Source organism: Physeter macrocephalus, chromosome 14 (assembly GCF_002837175.3).
Source record: "Physeter macrocephalus isolate SW-GA chromosome 14, ASM283717v5, whole genome shotgun sequence".
Lineage (NCBI taxonomy): Eukaryota > Metazoa > Chordata > Mammalia > Artiodactyla > Physeteridae > Physeter > Physeter macrocephalus.
In genome coordinates this window covers 62421187-62448480 of record NC_041227.1, presented here as the reverse complement: position 1 = coordinate 62448480, position 27294 = coordinate 62421187, and the positions used below count along the sequence as shown (strand labels likewise).

The 27294-nt window shown below is 42.5% G+C and overlaps 2 protein-coding genes across 2 annotated transcripts in view; one reads left to right on the top strand and one right to left on the bottom strand.

Annotated features, from left to right (window-relative positions):
* Positions 1–17369, bottom strand: part of MOSMO (modulator of smoothened) — a 55657-nt gene extending 38288 nt beyond the window's left edge. The window contains exon 1 of the mRNA XM_007103112.4: positions 17193–17369. Coding sequence (XP_007103174.1) covers positions 17193–17298 — 106 coding nt within the window. The 5' untranslated portion in view covers positions 17299–17369. The remainder of the gene's footprint in view (positions 1–17192) is intronic.
* A 1613-nt stretch (positions 17370–18982) lies between these two features.
* PDZD9 (PDZ domain containing 9) overlaps positions 18983–27294 on the top strand; it is a 19507-nt gene continuing 11195 nt past the window's right edge. The window contains exons 1-2 of the mRNA XM_028499782.2: positions 18983–23623; positions 25583–25762. Coding sequence (XP_028355583.1) covers positions 23593–23623; positions 25583–25762 — 211 coding nt within the window. The 5' untranslated portion in view covers positions 18983–23592. The remainder of the gene's footprint in view (positions 23624–25582; positions 25763–27294) is intronic.

The window sequence follows — 27294 nt, the reverse complement described above, 5'->3', positions numbered from 1 at the left end:
CGAACCCGTATCCCCTGCATCGGCAGGCGGACTCTCAACCACTGCGCCACCAGGGAAGCCCGAAGCCCTCAAGAAGTTCTTTAAATTCTGTAATTTATTTAAAAAGTAAGTTTGGAGATTTACGACACGAAGTACTTTAAGCAAGATCCAACTAAATTCTTGTACAGTTTAATTCTTCCTATCATTTTTACTCTGCAAAATCTCAAATAGCAGCTTCTGTACTCGTTATTTACATATTTTCTCCCTTAATCATTCGCTTTTCAAAGGACAGAGTTCATTTAACAACCAGTTATTATGTCTTTGTTTCGTTGCTATTTTTGTTTGCCTTCTTTAATGAATGAATCATTTCAAAATCACAGTTTATAAAGTGATACTTGTTTCTACTATCTTTCATGGAAAAAATGCAGGTCCAACAATTGCATTCTTTATCACTCTTCCGCTACATGTCTCACCACCAAATCCCCAAAAGATATGTATGTTAAATTACAAATAGATAAATGTCTTTAAGAAGGCAGGTCTCTCATTTACAACTTTCAGGCTCAGTTATCAATAGACTATGCCCGTAAGTAATCATGACTTTGACACTAGCTATAATTCAGAAGGAAACTAATTATTGGTGAAGTAGGAGGAATGAGAATCGAGAAAGATCTGTCAGGCCACCTTAATTCGTAAAGAAAAAGGTGGGAAGTGTCACATACCCTTTAATTTAGGAAGGCAGATTTCAAAAAGGTAGGCATGATTGCACGGAATGAAATTCTTGAAGGAAAAGAGATGCGAGAGGTTAGGAAGCTCTTGAAAATGGGGTTCGGACTAATATTACAGGTGACGCCAAGAAAAGGGAGGTACTAAAGAAACCAGAGACTCACCTGAACAGCACGCTATAAAAATAAAGTAGTGCGGTATAAAGAACGGAGCATGGGCTTTTAAATCCAGTTCTACCACCTAATTAAATGATGCCAAGCAAATCCTTCTCTAAATATGCTTCTTTGTCAGCAAAATGGGAATAACATTTCTTGTGAAGAGCTACTATACGGGGTTTGCTAAGTTCAATATTTCTTTGCTGGTCTCTTTGCCCTTAGGCTATATACTATTAAGAAAGCACTATGTTCAAAAGTTACTTAATTCTTTTTTCCTTGATAGTTACATTATCAATTTGACATATAGTCAGGCTCACTGGTTTCAATTTGTATTCAACACTAGGATTTACTTTCTTGCTATAATTTTTAATTTATTTTTCTGAATATGTGACACACATATGTGGTTCAAGCAAAGCTTCCTCTTTGCCCTACATTACAGTAGTGGTACTATTCTTTATAAAGGGTAAAAATTTGACCATTTGTCCATGGGCTAGAATCTATATTCTAGTATGGTGACATTTCTATCTACAACCCAAAACTACATAGCATTTATGATCAATTTTAAGATAACTGCCTGTGGCTACTGAAAAGATTATAGCAAAGAATCTTCAAAAGTTAGTCCCATTAATTTTAGTTGACACACAGTGCTATGTGCCAAGCACTGTTTTATATACATGAATGTTTTAACCTTCAAAGAGACCTCTGAAGTATGTCGGCCAAGATCATGCTGCTAGCAAGTGGTACAGGTAGAATTTGAATCCAGACTCCAGAGTCTGTGTTATTAGCCACTTAACTATAATGTCTCCTGCATCCTAACCAGTCACACAGATGTTCTTGCCATATGGGGACTACAGAATTTAAACCTTTTCTGGCTTACCTTAAAAAAAAAGTGTGACTTAGGAAAAATTACTGTATCACAACTTTTCCCATTATAAATAAAAATTTAAAAGATAAGCAAATATGGACTAAATCTCTTTTGATTTCTCTCATTCAATTAACATTTATTAAACACCTTTGGGAGATAAAGTGAATCAATTTGCTCTCCTTCCTTCTCCAAATCCCACTGAAATGACCCAAGCAATATATATGTAGAAAAATTCTATAACAGCATGGGAAAATGTCAACAACAAAGCAGAATCACTAAAGAATTTCTGGAATGTAGAAGAGAATAAGTTCACAGAAAAGGAGTAAGTGCCTATGTTGCTTATAATAATACAGTTAAAAGACAGTCCTCTTCCTCAGAGAAGTGGATGGATTTTCCTTTTTAGTTTTTTAACTCAGAAAAACCCCAAGCTCAGAAGACTGGAGCCCTCAACCACAGTAGAGGGCTTTGGGTGATATCTAAGGGGATACAAGAAGTCAGTGAGAACTGCACCAGTGTCCTGACCATTTGGGATGGCTGATGACATTTGCAAGCCAGACTTTTTCATCTGGGTGTGAACTGCTTGAAGTCAAGTTGGGGATCTGCCACATTAAGTTCCTAAAGAGGGAGGGCAGAGGGCAGTAGGAGGCGATATGAGGGATAAAGTGTTTTTGTTATAACTCTAGGCTAACAAAGAGAACAAAAGCACCAGCCAACAATTTATAGAGGTAAAAATTTAAAATAAAAAAAACTAAAAGAAATAGCACAGTAGGGAAAACCCATAATGCACAAAACCCCCCTGATAACTCTGAAGACATTCACAATAACATTAATTAAAATCTTAAGGGGGAGGGATAAATTGGGAGATTGGGATTGACATATACACACTACTATATATAAAATAGATAACTAATAAGGACCCACTGTATAGCACAGGGAACTCTACTCAGTGCTCTGTAATGACCTATATGGGAAAAGAATCTAAACCAAGAGTAGATATATGTGTATGTATAACTGATTCACTTTGCTGTACAGCAGAAACTAACACAACATTGTAAATCAACTATACTCCAATAAAAATTTTAAAATAAAATAAAACTTGAAAGTCAAAACAATAAAATAAAATGAAATCTTAAATACAGGGTGGTCCACTTAAAGCAGACATCTTACCGGCTGCTGGTGTGATTGTAAATGGTTGATGGATGATAGCTACCTACTGGATGGTTAGTAGGCAGATACTAGAAATAGTCCTCTAAAGCTCTGGGGGTTAGTCCTATATCAGCGACACTTCAACATACATGAGTTTGTCTTCTGATCCTAACACATTAAATGTTACTGAGAGTGGGAGTCCTAAAGGTGATCTAACATGACTGTCTACATCTGTTTTAAATAAGATTCATTGCTATGGTTTTTTAAGTGATTCAATTAATGATTTTAAAACTTTAAACTTTCAAAGTAATTATTTTATCTACAGGATAAGAAAATATAAAGAGTTTCTCATTTTATGCTCATAATAAGCAAATGAGTAGGACTGTAACAAATTATCTTATAGGCTACCTGTGATTATCAATCACCCTTTACTTTTAGAACCCTTTATACTTGGTTACTGACTTCAACTAATGAGGTCAGGGTCATGACTTATATACTTAGCTGGTTAGGGAGAAATCTACTTTAGGACGGCAGACTACATCCATAACCTACTGAGCAAATACTAGCTAGAGTAAGAAGGTTGACAGAATATTAATGGTTTAGTATAATATGTCATCATTCCTGGAAAACCCCCAAATACACGTTACCTTTGATATGCAGAACGGAACTTGTATATAAACATTTAAATAGGCTGCCTGGTACTTTTTTCTCTTAGTGCACTAAGGTGGAAGGAAGAAGGCAGCAATCCAGGTTAAGCATCAGGGGCATCGTACAGCGTGTATGGTAAAAATGATAAGGTCAACCAGGTCTAACACAGTGATATACCCTAGTTTAAAAAAAAATCAGGACTTCCGTGGTGGCACAGTGGTTAAGAATCCACCTGCCAATACAGGGGACACTGGTTCGAGCCCTGGTCCGGGAAGATCCCACGTGCCGCCGAGCAACTAAGCTCATGTGCCACAACTACTAAGCCTGTGCACTAGAGCCCGCGAGCCACAACTACTGAGCCCACATGCCACAACTACTGAAGCCTGCACACCCAGAGCCCGCGCTCCATAACAATAGAAGCCATCACGATGAGAAGCCTGCGCAACCGCAACGAAGAATAGCCCCCGCCCGCCGCAGCTAGAGAAAGCCCACACGCAGCAACAAAGACCCAACGCAGCCAAAAATAAATAAATAAATATTTTTTTAAAAATACAAAAAAAAATCAGATTGCTTTTGGTGACTATATGATGGGCAAATAGCCAATTGCAACATTATATTTTATGTATCACAATGTGATAACAGATTAATCCATTTAGTTGCTTAACAACAGCAATCTATCATAGGTGCCTGTACTGTGGTAGGTGTTTCAGGTATATTAACTTTGATTCGTACAGCCACTTTGCAAGGTAAGAGGTATTATCCCCATTTATAGATGAGGAAACTAAAGCTCAGAGGCCAAACAAGTCCAAAGCCACATAGTTGGGAAATGGCAGAGCCAGAATTTGAACTGAATTCTGGCTTCACCCCCATACTCCTTTCACTATAACTTTCTCAATAAAATAATTTTCTAAGAATTCAATGTATCATATATACCCACTTTTATTTTAAATCAAGAGATGGGATTCATGAGGGTGAAGGAGGAACACAGAACTATTTTTTGTTTGGGGAAAAGAAAGAATAAACATTTAGGTAATTTTTCAAGCACAAACAAAACATCTACAGCAAAGCCTAAACTAGAAGCCAAGTTTCAACAGAGGTACTCCTCAAGTTAAAAATACTTAATTTGTACCATTTTGTACCCCAATTGGCATATAAAATACTGTTTTCCTCCTCCTTCCATCCATTCACAGGGCCCCTCAACAAACAGTAACCATACTAGCCAGGACTCTCGGCCTCTCCCATGGGGGTTGAATGAGGAGCATTGGATCTAGTCTATTCTGTATCACTTTGCTTCCCCATGGAGAGATCATTTATCCATTACAAGTTCCTTACCTTCCCCCTGTCCACTCACCACCATCATGCACCATACATATCACATGCACATTCATGCACTCATACCAATCTTCCTCATCTCCACTGAGTTAATTCTATCTCAGGTTATTCCACTTCAGGAAATCTCTTAAACATACATTTTCTGCAAGTCCTTTTTCTTCCTTTGACAGGGCACTTTGTAAGTAAAAAAATGACCCAAAATATTGTTGACAAATGTAAGAAGAATCTCAGTGAAGCACCTATATCACACAGAAGAAATGTCATAAGTTTTAAAGTCAAACTGACAAATTAAAGGATCAGAGAAATAAGCCACCATTTCTTATTCCTTTTTAACTTTTTAAAAGCTATTTATTAGTAATATAACTGTATTGCTTTCTACTATTTTTTTTTTTGATGCAGAAGTAAATGTTTCAGTTATAACATGGCCTTACAGACTTGCTTAGGAATGTAATTTCTGTACTGACCCAGAGAATCAACTAGTCAACCTACAAATTAACTTTCATCTTATAATATGTTTCCAAAGTTGGGAATAACTAGATGGTTGCTGGACCTTACTTTCCAAAATAAAAACCAACTGATAATCTGTCAAAAAAATTAAGAATGAATTTTGTGGACATGCAGTTATTGAACAAAAATTTGGCATATGTAACAATGTAAGTATCGTGTTTGTGAAAATGAGATAAGACAACTAGGAATGCCAAATAGTCCTCTTTCCTGACTAGCTCCTTTCTGCTTTGATATTCGAATTCTACTCTCACTTCAAACCTAATATCTAAACCAAAATCATCACTTTTGCCCTTAAAGCAGCTCACTCTCCAAAGTTCCCAGTTCTATTCTCTACTCCAGGTTCAAAATCTTAGTGTCAACCATAACACTTCCTCTTTCCTGCCATGTGCAAGCTTGGTGTGAGTGCTACCTAAGGTACAGAGACCAATAAATTTTATGCCCTGTTCTTAAGGAACTTTAAAAATCTACATTAGAGGGACTTCCCTGGTGGCGCAGTGGTTAGGAATCTGCCTGCCAATGCAGGGGACACGTGTTCTAGCCCTGGTCAAGGAAGACTCCACATACCATGGAGCAACTAAGCCCGTGTGCCACAACTACTGAAGCCCGTGCCTAAAGCCCGTACTCCACAACAAGAGAAGCCCCCACTCGCTGCAACTAGAGAAAGCCTGTGCGCAGCAACAAAGACCCAACGTGGCCAAAAATAAATAAATTTATTTTTTAAAAAATCTACACTAGAAAACAGGGCAAGTAACACACATATAACCATGATATGGATATGCTACCATGAAAAACATGCAAGAGGGAAAAATCACTCTAGGTAGGGGATCAAGAAAGGTTTTTATGAAGACAGCAGTTGACACACGCTTGGAAGATGGGTAGGACGCTGATACAACAGGAACTGCGAAGAGTGAGAGGGCATTTCAGACTGAGAATAAACAACATAAGCAAAGATTTAGAGATGAGACTATAGATTGTATTTAGGAAACATAAAGTAATACAGAGGGGCTGGAATGTAGATCCACATAGGGAAAATGTAGGATCTAAGGTTGGAAAGGTAAGCAGAGCCACATTGTGAAGATCCTTGAGTGCCTTCTGTGCTATGGCAGATGAAGAGTCACTGAAGGTTTCTGGTTCAAGCATATGCAGTGGTTAAGAGCCAGGACTCTGGAGCTAGAGTTCCCGGATTCAAATCTCAGCTCTTCCACTTACCAGCTATGTGACCTTGGGCAAGTTACTTAATTTCTCTGTATCTCTGTGGGGCTAATAACAGCACTTAGGGATGCTGTGAGGATTAAATTAGTTCATATATGTAAAGTGCCTAGAAAAGTATCTGTCATAAATTAAATGCTATATAAGTATTTGCAATTATTACTATCCTTATCCTTTAGAAAGATAAATTTAGCAGCGATGTATAGAAATGAACTGAAATGGAAATTTCCCTGTCTTCTATATACGTTTACTCACGCCATTCCACTTTCAAGCACTGCCCAAGTCTTCCTAATTATTTAAATACCATCATTGGTACTCCCCTGACGATCCAGTGGTTAAGACTCCGTACTCCCCAATGCAGCGGGCATGCGTTCGATCCCTGCTCGGGGCACTAAGATCCCACATGCCGCACGATGCGGCCAAAAAAAAAAAAAAAAAAAAGAAAGAAAGAATTGAGTTTCATAAATACTCATCATTAAATGTATAATCTATTAAGCTCAAATTCTACCTCCTCCTCAACCACCTGGGCAGAAAGTAGTTTCATCACCTATGACACTTATTTCATATGTATATAACTTTATCTTCCCAAACACAGTACAGGTTCCTCAAGGATAAAATACTTTTTCATTTGCTTAAATGCAATCCCTCAGAATATTTAGTTCAGTTCCTTACAGACCACACATACCTTAATAAGCATCTGTTGTGAGACTGTCTGGAATAAAGTACAGTGGTATATGAAATATCTACAGGAAGATTTACAGAATACTCATAGTAAATTAAAGATTTATTTTATTAAAATGGATGGTACTTTATAAATGAAATGGTCATATAAATGAAATGGCTTTGGAAATCTCTGCCTTAATTTGAACATGTCCTATCTATTTTTGAAAAAAATTTCTATTATTATAGCTGAAAGTAGACCCAATAATGTTGCATGTGAATAACTTACTGTGAATAGACCACAAGTGGGGAGACCTAGTGAAATTCTCCTCTCCCATTTTCTTACTTGATCCAACCAACTGCATTTTCTTTACTCTTTTTAAATCTCTAACGATAGCAGTATATGGTCGCTGGTTGAACAGATCTATATTAAAAGTCAGCAGCTGCCTTTTTGCTCAATATACACAACAGCAAGTGTCAAAATACCAAATGTGACCTTTTATTTATAGCAAAGCTAGTATAAAGAGACACATAAAAAGTGCAGTCTTTTCCTCCCAATTAAAAAAAAAAAATCAGCAATTCAAAGAAATGTTTGCTTCAAAACTGAAGTAATATACTGAAACTTCATGTAAGCAAATTATACTTGCTGGTTTATATATACTCATAAATACATGTAAATATCATTGATAACAACACCCAAATCTTTATTTTGTCAACTCTAAGGCAATAAATCCCAAAGGACTACTGCGTTCTACTTGCCCATGTCATATTCAGTAAGGATATGTAATTTAGCTGTAATTTACAGCTAATGAGAGAATATATAGTAAAGTTTACAGAGGTATATTATTGAAAAGTGATTTTGATCCAGATATTTACTTTTAGGTACCTTGATTTTTAAGGATCCTTAGGTTCCCTCATGCTCTTATCTAACCTCTCTAGTATTTCAACAATAGCTTTGCTAAATATTACTTTTTCACCAGTCTACAGTCAATAAAGAATAAATAATGTTGCCACTACCCCCAATCTGTTGTTACCAGTGGACCAGGTTTTGTAAGTATCAAACTTTTCAGCAGTTAGCTGCTAGTTGGGCAAAGAATTCTAAAAAGTACTTAGAAAAAAATGTGTAATTTCAGAGCTTGAAAATAAAACATTCTGACAACCAAAAAGATATGAATGTCATGTTTACATAAATCATCATAAACAAAGTTGTAAATATGAAATTTATACCTATACATTGTCATTGCTGTCACTGTACAACCTAATTTCTTGGGTTACTTAGAAGATATAAAACAAGGTCACTATGTAAACAATTATCCATTCAGTTTGCATGATTAAGCTCTTATTTATAATTCAAAAATAACAATTTCATAAACAGTAATACTTTACTACACGTCTAAATTTCCCCTATAAGATTATGTAATATGGCCCACTGCTTAAGTATGCATTGAAATGGGGTATGAAAAAATTCAAAAACTCACAGTTGCACTGAGGAAGCTAATGACAACTAGAAGAAATTTTATTCCATAAACAAAAACTAAATTTTCAGTTGTACTATTTGCTATTATACAGTTGTACTATTTGCTATTCAGTTGTACTATTCTATTAAGAAACAACTGTCTCATATATTTCAAACTTATTTTCAGCCTTTGAGGTGAGACTAATTGACTCTCTATACTCCAACCGTAAAGCTTTACAGACCACTATATTCCTTTAAAAATAACTTCTGGGACTTCCCTTGTGGTCCAGTGGTTAAGAATCCGCCTGTCAATGCAGGGGACACGGGTTCGATCCCTGGTCCGGGACGATCCCACATGCCACGGGGCAACTAAGCCCATGGCCACAACTACTGAGCCCATGCGCCTAGAGCCTGTACTCTGCAACAAGAGAAGCCACCGCAATGAGAAGCCCGTGCACCGCAACGAAGAGTAGCCCGCCACTCACCACAACTAGAGAAAGCCCGCACGCAGCAACGAAGACCCAGCAGAGCCAAAAAAAAAAAAAAAAACTTCCGAAGTAAATGATTTTCACAGTGCGCTGCAGATATTACTCTAATCTACAGAAGAACAGAACGTTGGGGTCTGAACCTGCATAACAATTGGAAGTGCCGCAAGAGGTATTAAGCACATCTGAATGATATAATTTTTTTATTAATAAAAAACCCTCAACAACAACTTGTCTAAGATCAATTACATGGCTGGCAAATAGTGGGACTGGGATTTGACTACATGTTGATTTAGCCCCAAAACCTGTGTGCCCTTTCCACTATGCCAGGCTGCCTTTCACTTAGAAAACCTCTTTAGTGTGTTCTAGAAACATATAAACCCAATGCATTCCTTGGTTTTGGTACTTATGTGTATCTCATTAAGCTTATATCACCACTACAACTGACCTCAAAGTCTGTCTTCCCAGAGACCTCCCCTCCCCAAGTAGGACTTCAGAAATATTCAATACAGACACATTGTGTTGCCTTAAATCTTTTTTAGAACAAGGCAAGATATAAGTAAATAAATAACACAAAGAATACAAAAGGGAAATATTTTTAAATTCAGATGTTTTGATCTTTCATATAATAATACTAACATTTGAGCATTTGCTATGTATTAGACCATGTGCTAATTCCTCATATGCCATATTTTATTTTCTCACAAGCATCCTTTGAGATAAATATATCATCCCCATTTTACAGCTAAGAAATCAAATTACATGCCCCAAATCATAAAACTCATAAAAAGGGAATCCAAGAATCAAATCTAGATATGTCTGACTCAAATCCCATAGGACCATTTTACTACACTGCAACTCCAATACAAACTCAATATTTATGAGGAAAGGGGTTAAACAACAACACTATTTTAGGACACACTAAGCTGAACAGTGGAGGACTGACGTGTATGACTCTTACTATGCCAGCTTTGAAAGGGGCTCAGGCAGTCAAGTGAGGAAAAATTCAACAAGTCTGGTTGCATCTAATAAATGCAATGGCAGTCATCACTCTGTAATATCTTTTTCGGAATTTCCTTCCTCTTAGATTTTTCCATTCTCTCATGGCTTCTGTCCATGTTCTTGGTCCCAAATTCCCCTTCTCCAAAACTTTTAGGCCAACTAGCTTACACCCTTCATCCTGAAGTGGCTACATCTCTGTTGATAATGGTAAAAACAGAGGCTTTCTGGAACTAAGGTTGTAAAGGGAATAAATGCTTTGTTCAGGAAATATAATCTCATATTGGAAAATCTGGCCTATGCTGTGAAATTCACAGTATTATAAGTGATTTCAAGTTTCAAGTATGACCTGTGAACACTGTAAAAAGACTGGCCTTTGATTCTGGGGGTTCTTTTTGGCTGTATTGGGTCTTAGTTGCGGCACGTGGGACCTTTCTTGAGGCATGCAGGATCTTTCGTTGTGGTGCGTGGTCTGTTCATTGCAGTGCAAGGGCTTCTCTCTAGTTGTGGCGTGCGGGTTTTCTCTCTCTAGCTGTGAGGTCTTTGAATTTTTATTCAAAGTTCTTATTTGATATGTTGAAATAAATAATACTGATAATGTTATGTTTTAAAAAACGAAGGAGGACTTCCCTGGTGGCGCAGTGGTTAAGAATCCGCTTGCCAATGCAGGGGACACGGGCCCGAGACCTGGTCGGGGAAGATCCCACATGCTGCAGAGCAACTAAGCCCGTGCGCCACAACTACTGAGCCTGCGAGCCACAACTACTGAGCCCGTGTGCCACAACTACTGAAGCCCACGCTACTAAAGCCCGTGCTCTGCAACAAGAGAAGCCACCACAATGAGAAGCCTGCACACCGCAATGAAGAGTAGCCCCACGCAGCAACAAAGACCCAACGCAGCAAAAAAAAAAAAAAAAAAAACTTCCATAAAAAAAAAAAAAACAAGGAAAAAATTTTATACTGCTTTGCCCGTGAGCACAACTACTGAAGCCCACGCTACTAAAGCCCGTGCTCTGCAACAAGAGAAGCCACCACAATGAGAAGCCTGCACACCGCAATGAAGAGTAGCCCCACGCAGCAACAAAGACCCAACGCAGCAAAAAAAAAAAAAAAAAAAACTTCCATAAAAAAAAAAAAAACAAGGAAAAAATTTTATACTGCTTTACCATTATGAAGAAATGTTATTCTTGGAAGGCAAAGAAATTTACTGGCCCAAATTTCCATCAACTGATGAATGGATAAATAAACGGGGATATACCACACTATTTGGCAATAAGAAGAAATGAACTGCTGCTACTTGCTATAATATGGATAAACCTTGAAAATGTTATGCTAAGTGAAAGAAGCCAATCACAAAAGACCACATATTGTATGACTCCATTTATATGAAATGTCCAGAATAGGCAAATCTACCAAGACAGAAAGTAGACTGCCTAAGAACCAGGAAGGTGGAGGGTAATGGCTAAGGCATCTGGGGTTTCTTTTTGGAGTACTGAGAATATTCTAAAATTGACTGTGGTGATGGTGGCACAACTTTATGAATATACTAAAAGCCACTGCATTGTACACTTTAAATAGGTGAATTTTATGGTTATGTGAATTATATCTCAATAAAGCTGTTTTTAAAAAAGAAATTTACTGGAAAAAGACTCAAAAGGCCATTGAAAAAGTTTTGTTAATGCCTTTTAAATTAAAGAAAAGCACACTCTCAAGATTTTTGCCCTCTTAGGTAACCCAATTCTGTCCTTCTCTGCAAGTCATGTCCAAGATGATTAACAAGACAAAGTTCTAGATAGGCTTGTTTGTTTAACAACTGATGTTACAGAGCTCCTTCACATCAAACCAACTTTGTGATTATTGAAGTCACAGTTCAGGAGAAAGGGCTTATTATTTAATAATTTTCTAGTATTTAATAAACAGGTCTGCTTGGGAAGCTTGTAATTTTAATGTTTTAAACCAAACACTCCCAACTTGTAGGCTAGGATCTACCTAAAGATCTTGAACTCTTATGTGATAGATGTCAAGCCCACAGTCCCCTATCTGAGGTTTACCAGGATTTCCTGTGGAGAGAGTAGTGAGTAACAGAATGGGAAATGAAACCCTCCCCACAAAGTCTTTTATTACCCCAAGCATCTGCCAGTCTTTGTACTTGAGGAAAAAGAAAATTCTTCCTTGCAAAATGCCAGCCATATCCTGGGTTTCAACCAGGTAATGCTTTTTTCCCATTTCTGATGTTTCTATCCATGAGGGGTGGGGTAGAGGTGTGGCTGTTAGAATATCTTAGTTTATCTGTGTCCCCTCACTCAATCCTTCTCAGATCAGGAGGAATGACTTCATCTGACTGACAGTTCAGGAGAAAAAACTGGGCATAAGTGGTCCAACTTTTTGCCCTTGGGAGCAAGTTGCCTAAAGGGAGCATTCATCTCTTCTGTTCTTTCATGCTGGAAGTCTTATAGGGCGGGTCCCAAGTCCTGCCTGGGATTGGACAGTTAAGTCTGTTCAATTTTGAGGCCCAGTAAGAGTAAGTGACTTGTCCAAGGATATAAGCCACATTCTCCAATATCCTCTTTATCAATAATAAATAATATTTTGGCTCCTAATTATCTTATTCTTTTTTTTTTCTCAATTAGTTCAGAATATAAGTAGGGAAGAGGGTGTTATTGAGACTCCTTAAACACCCTAACATCCAATCTAAACAATTTTTAAAAGAACAAGAATGAAAGTAAAAAAATAAATAAATAAGGTGGCAGTCATTATATCTTTAAAAGTTTGTGCATAATCCGCAAGCTATTAGAACAAACTCAGGAAATGCTATCACACACAGATGAAAATTAAAGGAACATGCTTTCTCTGTATTTGGGCCAATACTATAAAAACTGCCGGTATGAAGCACGGTCCATAATCTTAAGGTATAATATACTAATATAGTTTATTAGTTGGGATTTTTTTTGTGTGTGTGTGTGGTACGCGGGCCTCTCACTGCTGTGGCCTCTCCCGTTGCGGAGCACAGGCTCCGGACGCACAGGCCCAGCGGCCATGGCCCACGGGCCCAGCCGCTCCGCGGCATGTGGGATCCTCCCAGACCGGGGCACGAACCCGCGTCCCCCGCATCGGGGGGCGGACTCCCAACCACTGCGCCACCAGGGAAGGCCCTATTAGTTGGGATTTTAGGAAGTTCTTCTACTCAGCTTTTTGTTTTGGGATATTTCATTTCCTTTTGTGGTAGTTCAAGCAGAAGCTGAGGAGTAGAGACACTAGAATATGGAGATGAGAGACTGAAAGAGGATAAACAGTGATGGAGAAGTCCAAAAGCCAAGAGGGAAGACAAATTTATTTGACTTACACTAAGCCTGGCTATATTATTCTTGATGTTTCTTCATTTCCAAGAACATCTAATAAAGAAACTGTGTCAGTTCTCACAGTAATAAGTTCTGAGCTTTAGTTTCAAAATTGGGATTCTGACACCTGTTATAAACTAGAACAGCAATATAACAATATCTAACTTTTACTGAGCACTTCCTATGCGTCAGGCACTGTTCTAAATGTTTTACATGGATTAACTCAATCATCACAACAACCCATTGAGATGGATACTATTATTACCCTTATTTTACAGAAGGGGAACTATAAGGAGAGAGGCTAGGTAACTTTCCCCAAGTAACAGAGTTAGTAAGTGATAAAGTTTGGATCTGAATCCTAAACTTTCCCTTACTAGTTTACTGCAGTGGTTTTCAAACTACATTCTACAGACCTTTCAGCTCCAGGAGTTCTATTTTCAAAATATATTTTGTTCATTTAAAAAACTGCAGTAAAAACATCACAATCAAGACTTGTACAATGTATAATGCACCAAAGGGAATCAACACATTAACTTTTTGCTACCAGGTGAAGTCACTTTTATGCAGATCTTAACATAAAGCTAGTCCTGTCACCTCTGAGATCTTAACTGAACTTCCTGTAAATGTTTCATTGATTTGGAAAGGATAACTCTGCACTGATTTTTTTTTTTTAACTCAAGACTGGATCTGTCCAGGTAAAAGTGTACAGTGAGCATACAAGCTCAAACACTAGGCAAAGTTCAGGTGCATCTTATCACAATGCAAAAGCACAAGAGTGAACAAAGGAACATACCATCTCATTCATTTTACATTTTGGGGGGCTTATTGTCTGACATATTTAGCCGTAAGAAATACAGGTTAGGGAATTCCCTGCCAGTACAGTGGTTAGGCCAAAAAAAAAAAAACAAAAAAACAACGGGTTAGATACGATTTTGAAAAATTTCCCCCTGTTCTTATGTTCTTACTATCTCCTCCTATTCCTCTTTCTAGCCACAGAATATTTAACTGAAGCCTATCTTGAGATGGCAAGGGAAACTGTTAGAAAAAAAAAAATCACCGCCTCCACCCCACTTCAGCCACACATCACCACTGTCACACTCTGGACCTTGTGCCCACAATGCCCTGCCCTTCCATTCTGCTGTATCAATCACTCCCAGTCAAGTCTTCAGCTCCATTGGATCCAGATCAACTATTCCACTAACCATATACCAACTGCTATTCAATGACCAATATACTGGCTTTTTCCTTTTTCACTTTTACTCTTTATCCAGCTAAGATTTCATGAGCCATCATTACAATATTTTGACTAACACCCTAAACACCTCTGCTCCTCTGTCATTCTGTTGCATGTATCTGGCAAATCCCAACCCTGAATGAAGCCTTCTTTTGGCTTTCACCACACACTGGTGACAAAGTAGCTGAGCACTACCAGACACAGTCAACAAAGCAGACCCATTATCACACTGTATGTTCATGACCACTGACTTCAATGAAGTGTCCACACTGCTAGATAATCCTACTGTCTCTGGTTAGCATGCTTTCTCTCACAACTATTTATTTATTTCGAACATTTTCTACTTCTTTCAAACCTTGGACTTCTGTCCCTCCCATCTCCAAGGCAACTCACCGTGGATGACTTTGCCTAATTTGAAGGAGTTGTATTCATCCTATTCTTGCTTTCTTTCAAATATAATAGAGCATAACATCTTCTCAGGAATGTTATGCTATTACTTATCTCTCTCTTTCCTCTCTCAACTCTATCTTTCCCATGGACATTTAGTCTATTTTGTACATTGGGATTCCACTTGAAACTTCTTTACAAAAAAAGATCTGCTAGAACAGTGAACCTCTTTGCCCCTAAGTATGTTAAGTCTCAAAGAAAGTCTCATAAAAGGAGTCATTGCACACATAATCAGGATAAAAACAACAACAGGCCATGAACTGGACATCACACATATAACTACAAACTAGTACTAACACTGACATCACCAGCATTTTCAGAAACAAAGCCCATAGTTTCACCAAATTCTAAATCATTGATATTTTCTTTATATGCTTTACAGTTTAAAAAATTGAGATATAATTAACATATAACATTGTGTATGTTTAAGCTGCACAAAGTGTTTGATACATTTATATATTGCAATATTACCACTGTAGCATTAGCTAACACCTCTATAGGGTCACATAACAATCATATATGCTTTACAATTAAGAGCTCTGCTAAGACTATATAGGCAAGAAAAGGAGCAGAAATTTTTAGAGTGTTATTTTAATAACCAGTAAATCTGATGGCATGATTTTGTGTTACTAGGTCTAGATGGGGGAGAGAACGGAGGCGGAAGCAACAAATGTCCCAGCCACAGCTTTTTTTAAGGGCTAAAAATATTGCAGGATAAATACAGAACCATAAGTAATACTTAAGAAGTAAGTTTGACAGCATAGTGATACATTCTTACAACAAATTATTCATGGAGGGAGTCTGACATTCCCACCCCCCATTATTCCCTTCATCTGCACTGAACAAGCAGTTAGAAAACAAGCTCATTCCTTTATTCCCATCAGCTCTCCTGGCAGCTGTTACATTAATTAAAGGTTTGGTCTCACAGGTCTGGGTGAGTGTGAGCGAGTGAGTGTGTGTGCGTGGGAGGGTGGAGGGTGGCCCGAGCTGAGAAAAATCGTGCAAGGGCATTCACCTAGGATACCCTTCAGAAAGATGCCTGCCTCTTTCCTGAGGGCACCACCTTGTCTCTGCTGCCCACAGCTCCGTGGTGTTACAGCAGGCACTGCTACTGGGCTGCCTGCAACTCTAATGTGTTATTTAATTTCGAAACTACTATTAGGATCGCTAAAGCGTTTTGTGATGCGCTGGAACGAAAGATGCTCCATAAAATGAAGTTTATTATTAAGGTTATTACAGCTCCGGGGCCTAAAATAAAGCAAAATTATAACCACACAGACGTCAAAGGGAAACTCGGAAGCCACATGCATCTCAAACACTGCCAAGTGGGCAGGGGCTGGGCAGGGGTGCGGGCAGGGGGCTCTCATCCGGCGCCCTCCACCGGCACCACTGCTCCCGGCACCATGAACCCGGCCCCGCCCGGACCTCTCCCCCGGACGCCGCTTCCTGGGGAGGGGTGGGGGGACGTCAGCGGTCGTACCCGACTCCTCTTGGTCTCTCATCGACCATCAGCTCTCGGGTGACTCTCACACTCCATAGGCTGCCTCGCTCCCGGCCCCAGCCTCCCCGGCGGGTTTCTAATTCCTTCACAGGCGCCTCAGTTTCCTCCCGTCTCCCTCCTTGACTTTTGTTTGTTTGTTTAAGTCCAGGACGAAGCTCGTTCCTCCACGGTCCCTCAGGTCGCCGGCTGTCTCCCCTCACTCTCCCTCCCCGGTCCAGGACCGCCAGCCCTGCCCAGGTCTCCTCGCCCCTCCGCCACTTTGCACTCAGCCTGGGGCGCAGCTCCCCTCCGCCCGGGGGTCCCGATAGCGACCCGCGCGTCCCCTTCGCCATCCCCTCTGCCCCTCGGCCGCCCGGCCCGGCAGCCCGGATCGCCTCTCCGCCCCCTTCTCCTCAGGCCGGCCCCCGCCTCGCACCCTCCAGCCCGGTCTTCTCCTCAGCTGGGTCTCCCTTCCCCTCCCTTCGCCCTCAGCCAGTCCTCCATCCGGCCCCGCGCGCCCGCCGCTCACCGGCGGACTCCCCGGTGTTGATCCAGTCCGGGTTGGCGATGCTGGCGATGGCGAAGATATCGGCGGCCAGAAAGAGACATCCTGAGATGATGGTCAGTTTATCCATCTCCCCGCCCCGCTCCCCCCACCCCCCGAGCCCCGGGCAGGCCGCGGCCTCACGCCTCCCGCCCCATGGGCCGCCGCCGGGGCCAGGAGACCCCGCGCCGCCGCCTCGCGCCCCCTCGGCCCCCGCGCGCCGCTCGCGCCCTCCGCGCGCCCGGGACCAGCAGCCGCGGCGCGGCCCGCACAGCCGGAACCGCCGCCCGCCCCGGAACTGCTCGGCCCGCCCGCCTCTCACCCGGAAGCGAAGCCGCGGCGCTGGCGGGGCCGGCTCCGGGTCCCGGCCGGCGACGACCCTGGTCCGACCTCTCGGTCCTGCCCTAGCACGCGGCCCCGACCCTTCGGCCAGCCCGCCTGGGGCCCCGCTCAGCCCGACTTCTCCTCGGCCGCCCGCCTCGCTGTCCTGGACAGGGCAGGAGCCGCCTGTCTTCAGCAGGAGGCGGCCCCGAGCCCGCGAAGGGAGTCGGTGACAACGCCTTGTCACCTTGTGTTATCATTGCCTCTGCCCTGTCAGTCCCGGGACTGCCCCTTTTAGGAAATGGCTGTGGACACCTGCTGTGCGTCAGGCACTGTAGGTGTAGGTGCTGGGGCTGCAGGAGTGGACCTGAGAGATAAAGTTTTCGTTCTCAGGAAGCTTACCTCCTGGTGGGGGAGAAACGGAAACTGTTAAAAACTGATCTTTAAAATAAAGATAATGTTAGGTGTTGATCTATTAATTAAGTTGGGGGTCGGTCTGATGGGGGGTTTAGGGTACATAGGATGGTCAGGGAAGGAAGGTTACACGGAGAACGCCAGATTGATAAAAACCTCATCTATGAAGATCTGAGCAAGACTGTTCCAGACAGAGGGAAAAGGAAGTGCAAAGGACATTAGGGGAGCGGGCAAGGAAGAGGTTGGCCTGTTCAAGGAACCGCAATATATCCTGTGTGACTGGAGAGTGGTAAGAAAAGACAGAGGTGGGCAGAGACCAGCTGTAGGACTTTAAGAGCCATGATAAAGAGTTTGGATTTTGTTCTAAATGCAACGGGAAGGCACCGGAGGGTTTAGAACAGGAGAGTGACAAGGGCTTATTTAATCTGTAAAGAGAGTGTCGATTGTAGGGGGGAGGGGCAAGAATGAAAGCAGGGATACCAGTGAAGAAGCACAGTAGTCCAGGAGAGAGAGAAATGTAGCTTTAGCTAGGATGAGAGTAGTGAAGATAGGGGATGATGGGCAGATTGGATGTTTTGTAGGCAGAGGGTAGGACTTGCTGATAAACGGGGGAGGGGTTGAAAGAAAGAGAGGACTCGGGGAATGACTCCTAAATTTTTGGCCTGAGTAATGGGGTGTTTGATGATACTATTTATTGAGGTGGGATGTGGGGAGGGGCTTAGCTTGGATGGAGAAACAGAAAATAAACAAGACATTGGCATAATTTATTAGCAATACAGATGGTCTACCACATACAGTTTGGCTATCTAGTGGAGATTTCCTTTTCTTCCATGGCTCATGGACTAAATCACCATTAACCCTGACTTTGAGTCCAGCTCTTTCTTTCCCAGTTAGTTCCCCATGAGACGCTCATTTTCTCCATAAACGCCACCTAGGTCATCTCTAGAAAGACCTAGAAGAGTGACATCTGTCTCTATTTTTGGAATGCCTACATGTCCACAGAACTCAGCAAGTTTCAAATTCCACCAATCCAACAGCCTTGCAGAAGTGCACAGAGTTATCAGTATCACCACATAGATTGGGTAAGGAAGTTTGGTTGCTAGCCTGCAGACTTTCCTGTCCAAACATTGGTCTCTTGTTGGGGGGGGGTAGGTTTTTTTATTATTATTATTAAACCATTCGTTTTTCCTCTGCCACAGAAACTGACACAAGCTGATTTATATGTTCCAGGGATTTAGACATAATGTGTATCACATTACTGCAGGAAGTTTCACTGTTTATTGTTGTTTAAACACTGGAGAAGTTTGGTGGAGTCATATTCTTGGCTTCTTTCTGGTGTTTCTGTTGCCAAGTAATAGAAGACACTTCAACTATACAGTTCTGAATTCTCAAATGATGTCCACTGATGTTCACTACTGGGCAGTTGATGAGAATCCTAGGGCGAAATGTTGGAACATTTGCCTAGTCTAACTCCAGCTAAGTGGAACGATGACTTGATTCTTATGTTTAAACAATACAAGTATAAATCCCTCCTTCTACCCAGGCATCCCTTCCTGGTCCCTCCAGCCTTTGCCCCTCCACGAAATGTTCTGGATCTAAGATTAAAGCATAAAAACAACCAGTACACAGTTAAACATTTTTTTTTACCAGGTTAATAGCTGCATATCACTACAGACAATAGTCACCTATCCCATTCCTTACCAGCCAGGATGTGGGGTGGGTGGCATGGGCAGGACCAAATACTCTGTTTACAGATTTCCCATTAATCCCATTAATTTGGAGCTGTTTTTAGCCCCAAGTCTCATTCTTGCTTGCCAATGTGCCTAGTGTTTCAAAGTCTCAAGGCTCTCAGGACAGGACAGATCAATTCTGTTCTCCTCTATATCTCAATCTAGATTTTAGTAGAGGCAAACCCTAGGAGTTAGGGACAGGTGGCGTGATGGAGTCAAAAGAAGACAGAACCATATTTTAGTCCCGCCTGTGCTACTGACTTGAACTTGGGTAAGTCATGTTACCTCTCTGGGTCTCTTTCCCCTATCTGACCAACAGACTCCCAGAGTCAGGCACTCTGCTTCAGTGATAGAACTTCCCCATCCTCTCACCCCTAAGCGGAGCAGCTAGGGCTTTTCTATTCAGAGAGAGGATGAGCCATGAGGCTACTTAAGGCAGAAAATCCTTGAGGACCCGGAAGAACATAGAAGGCCCCCAGGAGGGAGCTATGCTGGCAGCCTGAAGTCATAAATAGTCGTTCTGTGGTTGTTAAAGGGCCGTGAACACAGCATGCTTTATCGTGATGGATGGTAGGCTTCAGCCCAGCAGAGGCTGAATCCAAATGGGACCTCAGGGAAAGCTGTGGAGGGGAGTGTGCAATCACTCTTCTCTTTAAGGAGGATCTTTGACCTGACAGGATAGAGAACACACTACCTCCCTGGAGGTTACGTTTACCATCCAGGCCAAGAATGTGGTGGATGCACCACATGTGATCACCTGGGGTTTCTGGGACTAGACAAAACAAAAGAGCTAAATCCAGAGGTTAATAGTTTGTGCCTTGAGCTCAGGTCTCATTTAGTCTCATGGATTGGGTTCTGTTGGCGCTGACTTGGAGACAAGAGATTATTGTCTACTGTGCAGGAAGTTTATTAGGGTGTGCTCTTACGATCGACTCCTGTGGGGGAAGGGAAGGAAGCAGGATTGAACAGAGGGAGCAGTTTGACTGTGGTGCAGTCACAGGAGGCTTTGGCAGAGCCCAGGGGGAGCTCTGAAGCTGGGATGGCTGTTCTGAGTTGTTTGGAGTTGGACTAAAGGGGCCAACCAAGCCTTTGTATCTCTGCATGGACCAGTCATTGGATGTTAGTCATGGGGCATGACCTTGGGTAAGGCAGCTCTCCAGCCAAGGACAATTCCTTGAGAGAGCTGCCAGCTGACAGCAGTCAACCGACAACCTCCCCAAGAGCTGGGGCCTAGGTTCTCCTGTCCTGAAAGGGGACTAGGCATGACAGTGCAGCATTTGCAACAGTGCACCCATTGTGCTGCACAGATCCACTTGCTTCTTTTTCAGTTCTGAAAGCAGCACCTTTAGGACCCTGGTGGACGTCTTTTCCTGTGGGAAACTTATAAGAGGAAAGTTAGTGCGACAAAGTATAGCTCTTGCTGCTGCTGCTATTGTAGCTCACCTTAAGGTGTAACGGACATACTCATCATTTCCCTCCTCTCCTATCCATCCTAGATTCCTCTCACCCTCTGCTAGCACCTCTAGGTGGCTTATGGTGGGGTGGCCCAGACCTCCATCCCTGAGGGGGGTGAGCCACTGGTTGCCATATACTTCTCAGGCTGTGGCTACTGTTTTTGTCCATTTACTGTAAAATAGGCCAAAGGAGAACTAAGAGACACCCAGGTGGATCATGTGGGTGCCACATCATTCCATTTTACTACTGGTGAAAAACTGAACAATCTTAGTGCTTCCCTGTGCTGAAGGCTACGTATGCTTCTCCTCTACTGGGGATGGGGTCCTCATTATTACCTGGGCAGCGGGTCCAGCTCCAAAATCCCATCTTAGCATCTACTCTTTCCTGTTGTCCCTGGCACAAGCGGTTGCAGGTTGGGTTCTCTAGGAAATACTCTTGAGTTGCAGGACATCTATTGAGGAGTGCTCTTGGGACCCCCATCTGTGGAGGGAGAGAAGGAAGCAGGACCTGGCAGAGGGAGAAGTTGGGTTGCAGTGCAGCCACAGGGGGACCTCAGCAGACCCCTAGGGAGCTCTGAAGCTGGGATGTCCCTCTAGAGTTGTTCAAGTTGGGCTGAGGGAGCCAGGTTTTTTACCTGCATTGATCAGTCACTGGATGCTCGCTGCCCTGGGTAGGTGTGATCTTGGGCAAGGGGCTCTCTTCAGCTAGTGGCAGGGTTGGGGTGGAGGGAAAGGAGTAGGTCCTTCAGTCCTGAAGGGGGAATCTGGGCAGCACAGCATCCATAACAGTTTGTATCCTTCAGCTCCACCAATCAGTGTGATCTTGGCATTCACAATAAAGAGTTTTCAGTCTGGGATGGAGGGAAGGTAGATGGACCCTGTGCGCCAGGCATTGATATGCTCCCCTCACAGGACCTTAAATGCTGATGTGCTTTATTCCTTCAAACTCTCACCATTCTCTACCGATACGAAAATGGAGGAAAAGGATGCATTTTATAATAGAATTAATTTGGTGTCTGGACAGAAGCCTTGCCAGACTGGAGGAGGAAACAGGCGATCTATCACAAGGCGCTACCTGCAGGAGATGCCTTGATGTTGAGAGTTACAGTGAATGGGATGACACTTTGCATTTCCTCTGTCTCAGCCACTACAACACAAGATTTATCCAACCGGAAACCTGCCCTGGTTTATTGTCTGGGTAGAGCCACAGAAACAGCTGAATAAGCTGGGACCTCCCAGTTTACCATGGAAATCTTTGCACACTAATAGGTGCCTGATTACTATTTGCTGAAGGTACGAACACAGGAGGCTTTGCCTTTCGGTTTCATCAGAGTGGGGATGACAATAGGACCTACTACATTACATTGTTTTCTATTTCTTCTAGAATTTATTTTTGACACTTTATACTTTCCCAAAATTGTCCACTCCATCTGCTTTTTAAATCCAAGTTCCAAGAGGATAGAGCCCTTGCTTGTTTTGTCTACTGTTGTGTCCCCAGCATCAGCAAAAACCACAGAGCGGGCTTCCAGTAAATATTTGCTGTATGAGTAAACGTGTCTGGGGGAGGAAGAATTATTTTGGAAAAAAAAAAGAAGGAAGAATTAATTCCTCTCCTAATCGTGACTTATTTTTTTTAAATAAATTAATTTATTTATTTTTGGCTGTGTTGGGTCTTCGTTGCTGTGCGAGGGCTTTCTCCAGTTGCGGAGAGCGGGGGCCACTCTTCATGGGGGTGCGCGGGTCTCTCACTATCGTGGCCTCTCTTGTTGCGGAGCACAGGCTCCAGACGCGCAGGCTCAGTAGTTGTGGCTCACGGGCTTAGTTGCTCCGCGGCATGTGGGATCTTCCCAGACCAGGGCTCGAACCCGTGTCCCCTGCATTGGCAGGCAGATTCCCAACCACTGCGCCACCAGGGAAGCCCGTGACTCATTTTTTTCAGGCCACCCTTGGCCTTTTCTTATTCAAAACATCCGTGAAAAAAGTGCAGTTCCAAAGCAGTTGGCGCGGTTGATATAACAGTATTTGAAAACACCATTATCGGGAGCGCAGCAGGGCATCTGTGCTCTTGTATGAACTAGCTATAATCTTCCTCCGTGGACCACTCACATCTTTGAGACACCCTCCTCTGGGCTTCCTCCACCGTCTCCATTTCAGTTTCCCAAGAATGGGTGAGGAACCCACTGTGAGCCAGGCGCTGTGCTAGTCCGTAGAAGTTTTGTTTTTCTGCACCAAAATTTTCACATACTGCATTTTCCAGGGTCCACTGGGGACCTTGTGACCGCACTGCAGCGCAACGTCTGGGCGGCGTTGTCGCAGCGTCCCCTGGGGGCCAGCCCGAGATCTCCCCGCCGCCCGCGGTCGGCCCGCAGTGCTCCGGCTCCCGGAGGGTTCGAAACAGTTGGGAGTTGGACTGACTCCAGCCTCGGTTCCGGGAGACCCTCCTGATCGGCCTGCCGTCCCAGGGCCATGAAGAAGGCCGTCCACAAAAGCGTTAAAGGTAACTGGGTGATGTCCTGGGGACCAAGACTTCTTCACTTTTCCTCCTCTGTAAAATGGGAAAGTCACACTCTTGGGCCTCTCACCATCATTTGTTTACCAAACTATAATTTACATACAGGAAGAGCCCCCCCTTTTTAGTGTACAGCTTTGTGAGTTTTGATAATCATATACCCACATTTAACCACCACCACAATCAAGATGTGGAGGTCTCACCACCCCCAAAATTACCTTGTGATGAAGCCCCTTTGCTGCCAACGCCTTTCGCCACCCCAGCTGCTGACACTCCTGATCTGTTTTCTATAGTTTTGCCCTATAGTTTCTATAGTTTCTCCATGGAGAATGTTTCTATATAGTTTCTATATAGTTTCTATAGTTTCTCCATGGAGAATGTCACAAAAACGGAATCATATGGTATGGAGTCTTCTGAATCTGGCTTCTTTCACTTAACACCACTGTCTTTTGAGACTGGGCTTCATAGTAGATTATATCATGAGCACTTTAATTTGCAAGCTGAGGTTGGAACTCAGACCCTGTCTATGATGCCAGTTCTCTGTCTGCTCAGGAGCCAGAGGCTCGAGGAGGGAATGACCTGTAATCCTGAAAAGTCTTGAAGATGGTACCTTCTTTATACTAGGTTACTTTATTTTCCAGACAGAGAACATCTGTGCTTTGGGAGAGGGTGAGGTTGGAGATAGGCAAGGACACTTGCTTGGAGTTGAAAGGGCCATGAAACCACCCAGCTCCCTGCAGCTGGAGATGTGGGAGCATGGGAAGCCCCTCCCCCAGCAGTGGGGAGGACTCCTGGGCCCCCCAAACACCACAGTCACATGGATTTGGCAAAGGTTTGGCAAGGTAGCAGTTTGTCACCTCTCCTTAAGGAAAAGTGTTGTGTGTGTGAAATGCTGGAAGAGTGTGCTGAAAACAAGTTTCCCCAGAAGCTTCCTGTAGACTGAAAATGAGTCTCCTCAGAAGCTTCCTGTTGGGAAAATAACTTGTTGTTTTAAATGTCTCCTCCATCTTCGAAACTTTTCTTGTGAGATTTAGTTTTGTAGAAAACATACTTCAACGCCTCCCTACCCATTTTTCCTGGATTTTCCTCCCCATTGCTTTTTTATACTGTCCATTTCCACTGACATTGCTTGGGTGACATGCTCTGGGTGAACGCAGTAACCCTTTCATTTCTCACTTCCACTCTGGACCCCACAGTCCGTATAACAGTCAGAGGTTTTTGTTTGTGTGTTTCTTTGAAGGCAGACCTTAGCTTGTCCTGCTGAAATTGCTTCTAAGCTTTTCCGATGAGGTAAACCTGCCAAGCAGCCTGTCTGCTCTGCCTTTGCTCCTCCTGCCTGCCCCCTACTGGTCTCCTTTATGTTCTTTCCTGTCTCAGGATCTTGATCTAATTTGCTCTCTCCCATTCTACTTTGCTTAAAGGTTTCCTGTTGGTCTTTTCGACCTCAATTCAGATTTTACCTCCTCTGTGAAGCCTTGACCCACCTTCCTCACGGGAGACATTAGTCTCCTGTTGGTCACCCTCAGAGCTCTCTGAACCTTTCCTTCATAGCATGTGTCACAGTTTGTTGTTCAAAATATGTTTACATGATTCATTGATATCTGTCTCAGCCACTAGGCTGGAAGATCCATGAGGGCAAGAAACACTTACGTTTCCTAACATACTGCCCGTATCAATAACTATTTGTTAAGTGAATGGATAATAATAACTAACATCAATTAAATATTCACAATGTGCTAGGCACTGTGCAAAAGCTCTTTAACTGTCTCCTTTAATTTTCATAACAACCCTCTGAGTGGGCATTTTTATTATCATCACTTTACTGATGAGGAAACTAAGGAAGAGAGAGGTTGAGTAACTGCCCCAAGGGTCTGGCTTTAGAACCCCAGTTACTACTGTCATGCTGATGTCTAGGTGAAGGACTAAAACAAATCTCTCCTTTTTTAGAAAGACAAATCGGCCTCAAGGTCAAACCATCTGTACACAACTTGAGCAAAACTCAGCAGACCAAACTCACTGTGGGAAGCCTGGGATTAGGCCTGATCATCATCCAGCATGGGCCCTACCTTCAGATCACCCACCTCATTAAGAAGGGGTCTGCAGCCAGGGATGGAAAACTCCAGCCAGGTGACTGTGCTTTCCCCTTGCCTCCCAAACACTCCACCTCTTTCTCCCTCCCATCTGCCTTCAGGGAGACTCAGGTTTCACTGTAACAATGATAATGATGACATTGTTTGAGAGCTTTCAATGGGCAGGCAAGTTGGTATTACTTGTATAACCTTCGCTGTTGGGCATTTTTATTCATTGAATTCTTACAATAACCCTCTAGGTAGGAACTATTATCATCCCCCTTTTACAGGTGAGGAAACTGAGGCTAGGTGAGACTGAGTTCCTTGTCGAGGTTCACCCCCATCTAGCAGGTGGGATTCATATACAGGCACAGCGTCACACCAGCATTTATGGCTGGCTGTGGATAAAGTTTTCTTCTTTTGTAGGCAGTATTAATCATCATTAACATTTAGAAGCATGATCTTATTTTACCTTCCTGGCAATCCCTGAGGTAGATTCTACATTAAAAAATATTTTTAAAAATTTTTAAATAGACCTTTATTAGAGTATAATTGCTTCACAATACTGTGTTAGTTTCTGTTGCACAGCAAAGTGAATCAGCCATATGCACACACATGTCCCCATATCCACTCCCTCTTGAGCCTCCCTCCCATCCTCCCCTTCCCACCCCTCTAGATCATTGCAAAGCACTGAGCCGGTCTCCCTGTGCTATGCTGCTGCTTCCCACCAGCCAACTATTTTACATTCGGTAGTGTATGTATGTCGATGCTACTCTCACTTCGCCTCAGCTTCGCCCTCCCACCCCATGTCCTCAAGTCCATTTTCTATGTCTTCCTCTTTATTCCTGCCCTGCAACTAGGTTCATCAGTACCTTTTTTTTTTTTAGATTCCATATATATGCATTAGCATATGGTATTTGTTTTTCTCTTTCTGACTTACTTCACTCTGTATGACAGACTCCAGGTCCATCCACCTCACTGCAAATAACTCAGTTTTGTTTCTTTTTACGGCTGAGTAATACTCCACCGCATATATGTGCCACATCTTCTTTATGCATTCATCTGTTGATGGACATTTAGGCTGGTTCCATGTCCTGGCTATTGTAAATAGTGCTGCAATGAACATTGTGGTACCTGTCTCTTTTTGAATTATGGTTTTCTCAGGGTATATGCCCTGTAGTGGGATTGCTGGGTCACATGGTAATTCTATTTTTAGGTTTTTAAGGAACCTCCATACTGTTCTCCATAGTGGCTGTATCAATTTACAGTCCCACCAACAGTGCAAGATGGTTCCATTTTCTCCACGCCCTCTCCAGCATTTGTTGCTTGCAGATTTTCTGATGATGCCCATTCTAACTGGTGTGAGGAGATACCTCATTGTAGTTTTGATTTGCATTTCTCTAATAATTAGTGATATTTAGCAGCTTTTCATGTGCTTCACCATCTGTATATCTTCTTTGGAGAAATGTCTATTTATGTCTTCTGCCCATTTTTGGATTGGGTTATTTGTTTTTTTAATATTGAGCTGCACGAGCTGTTTATATATTTTGGAGATTAATCCTTTGTCTGTTGATTCCTTTGCAAATATTT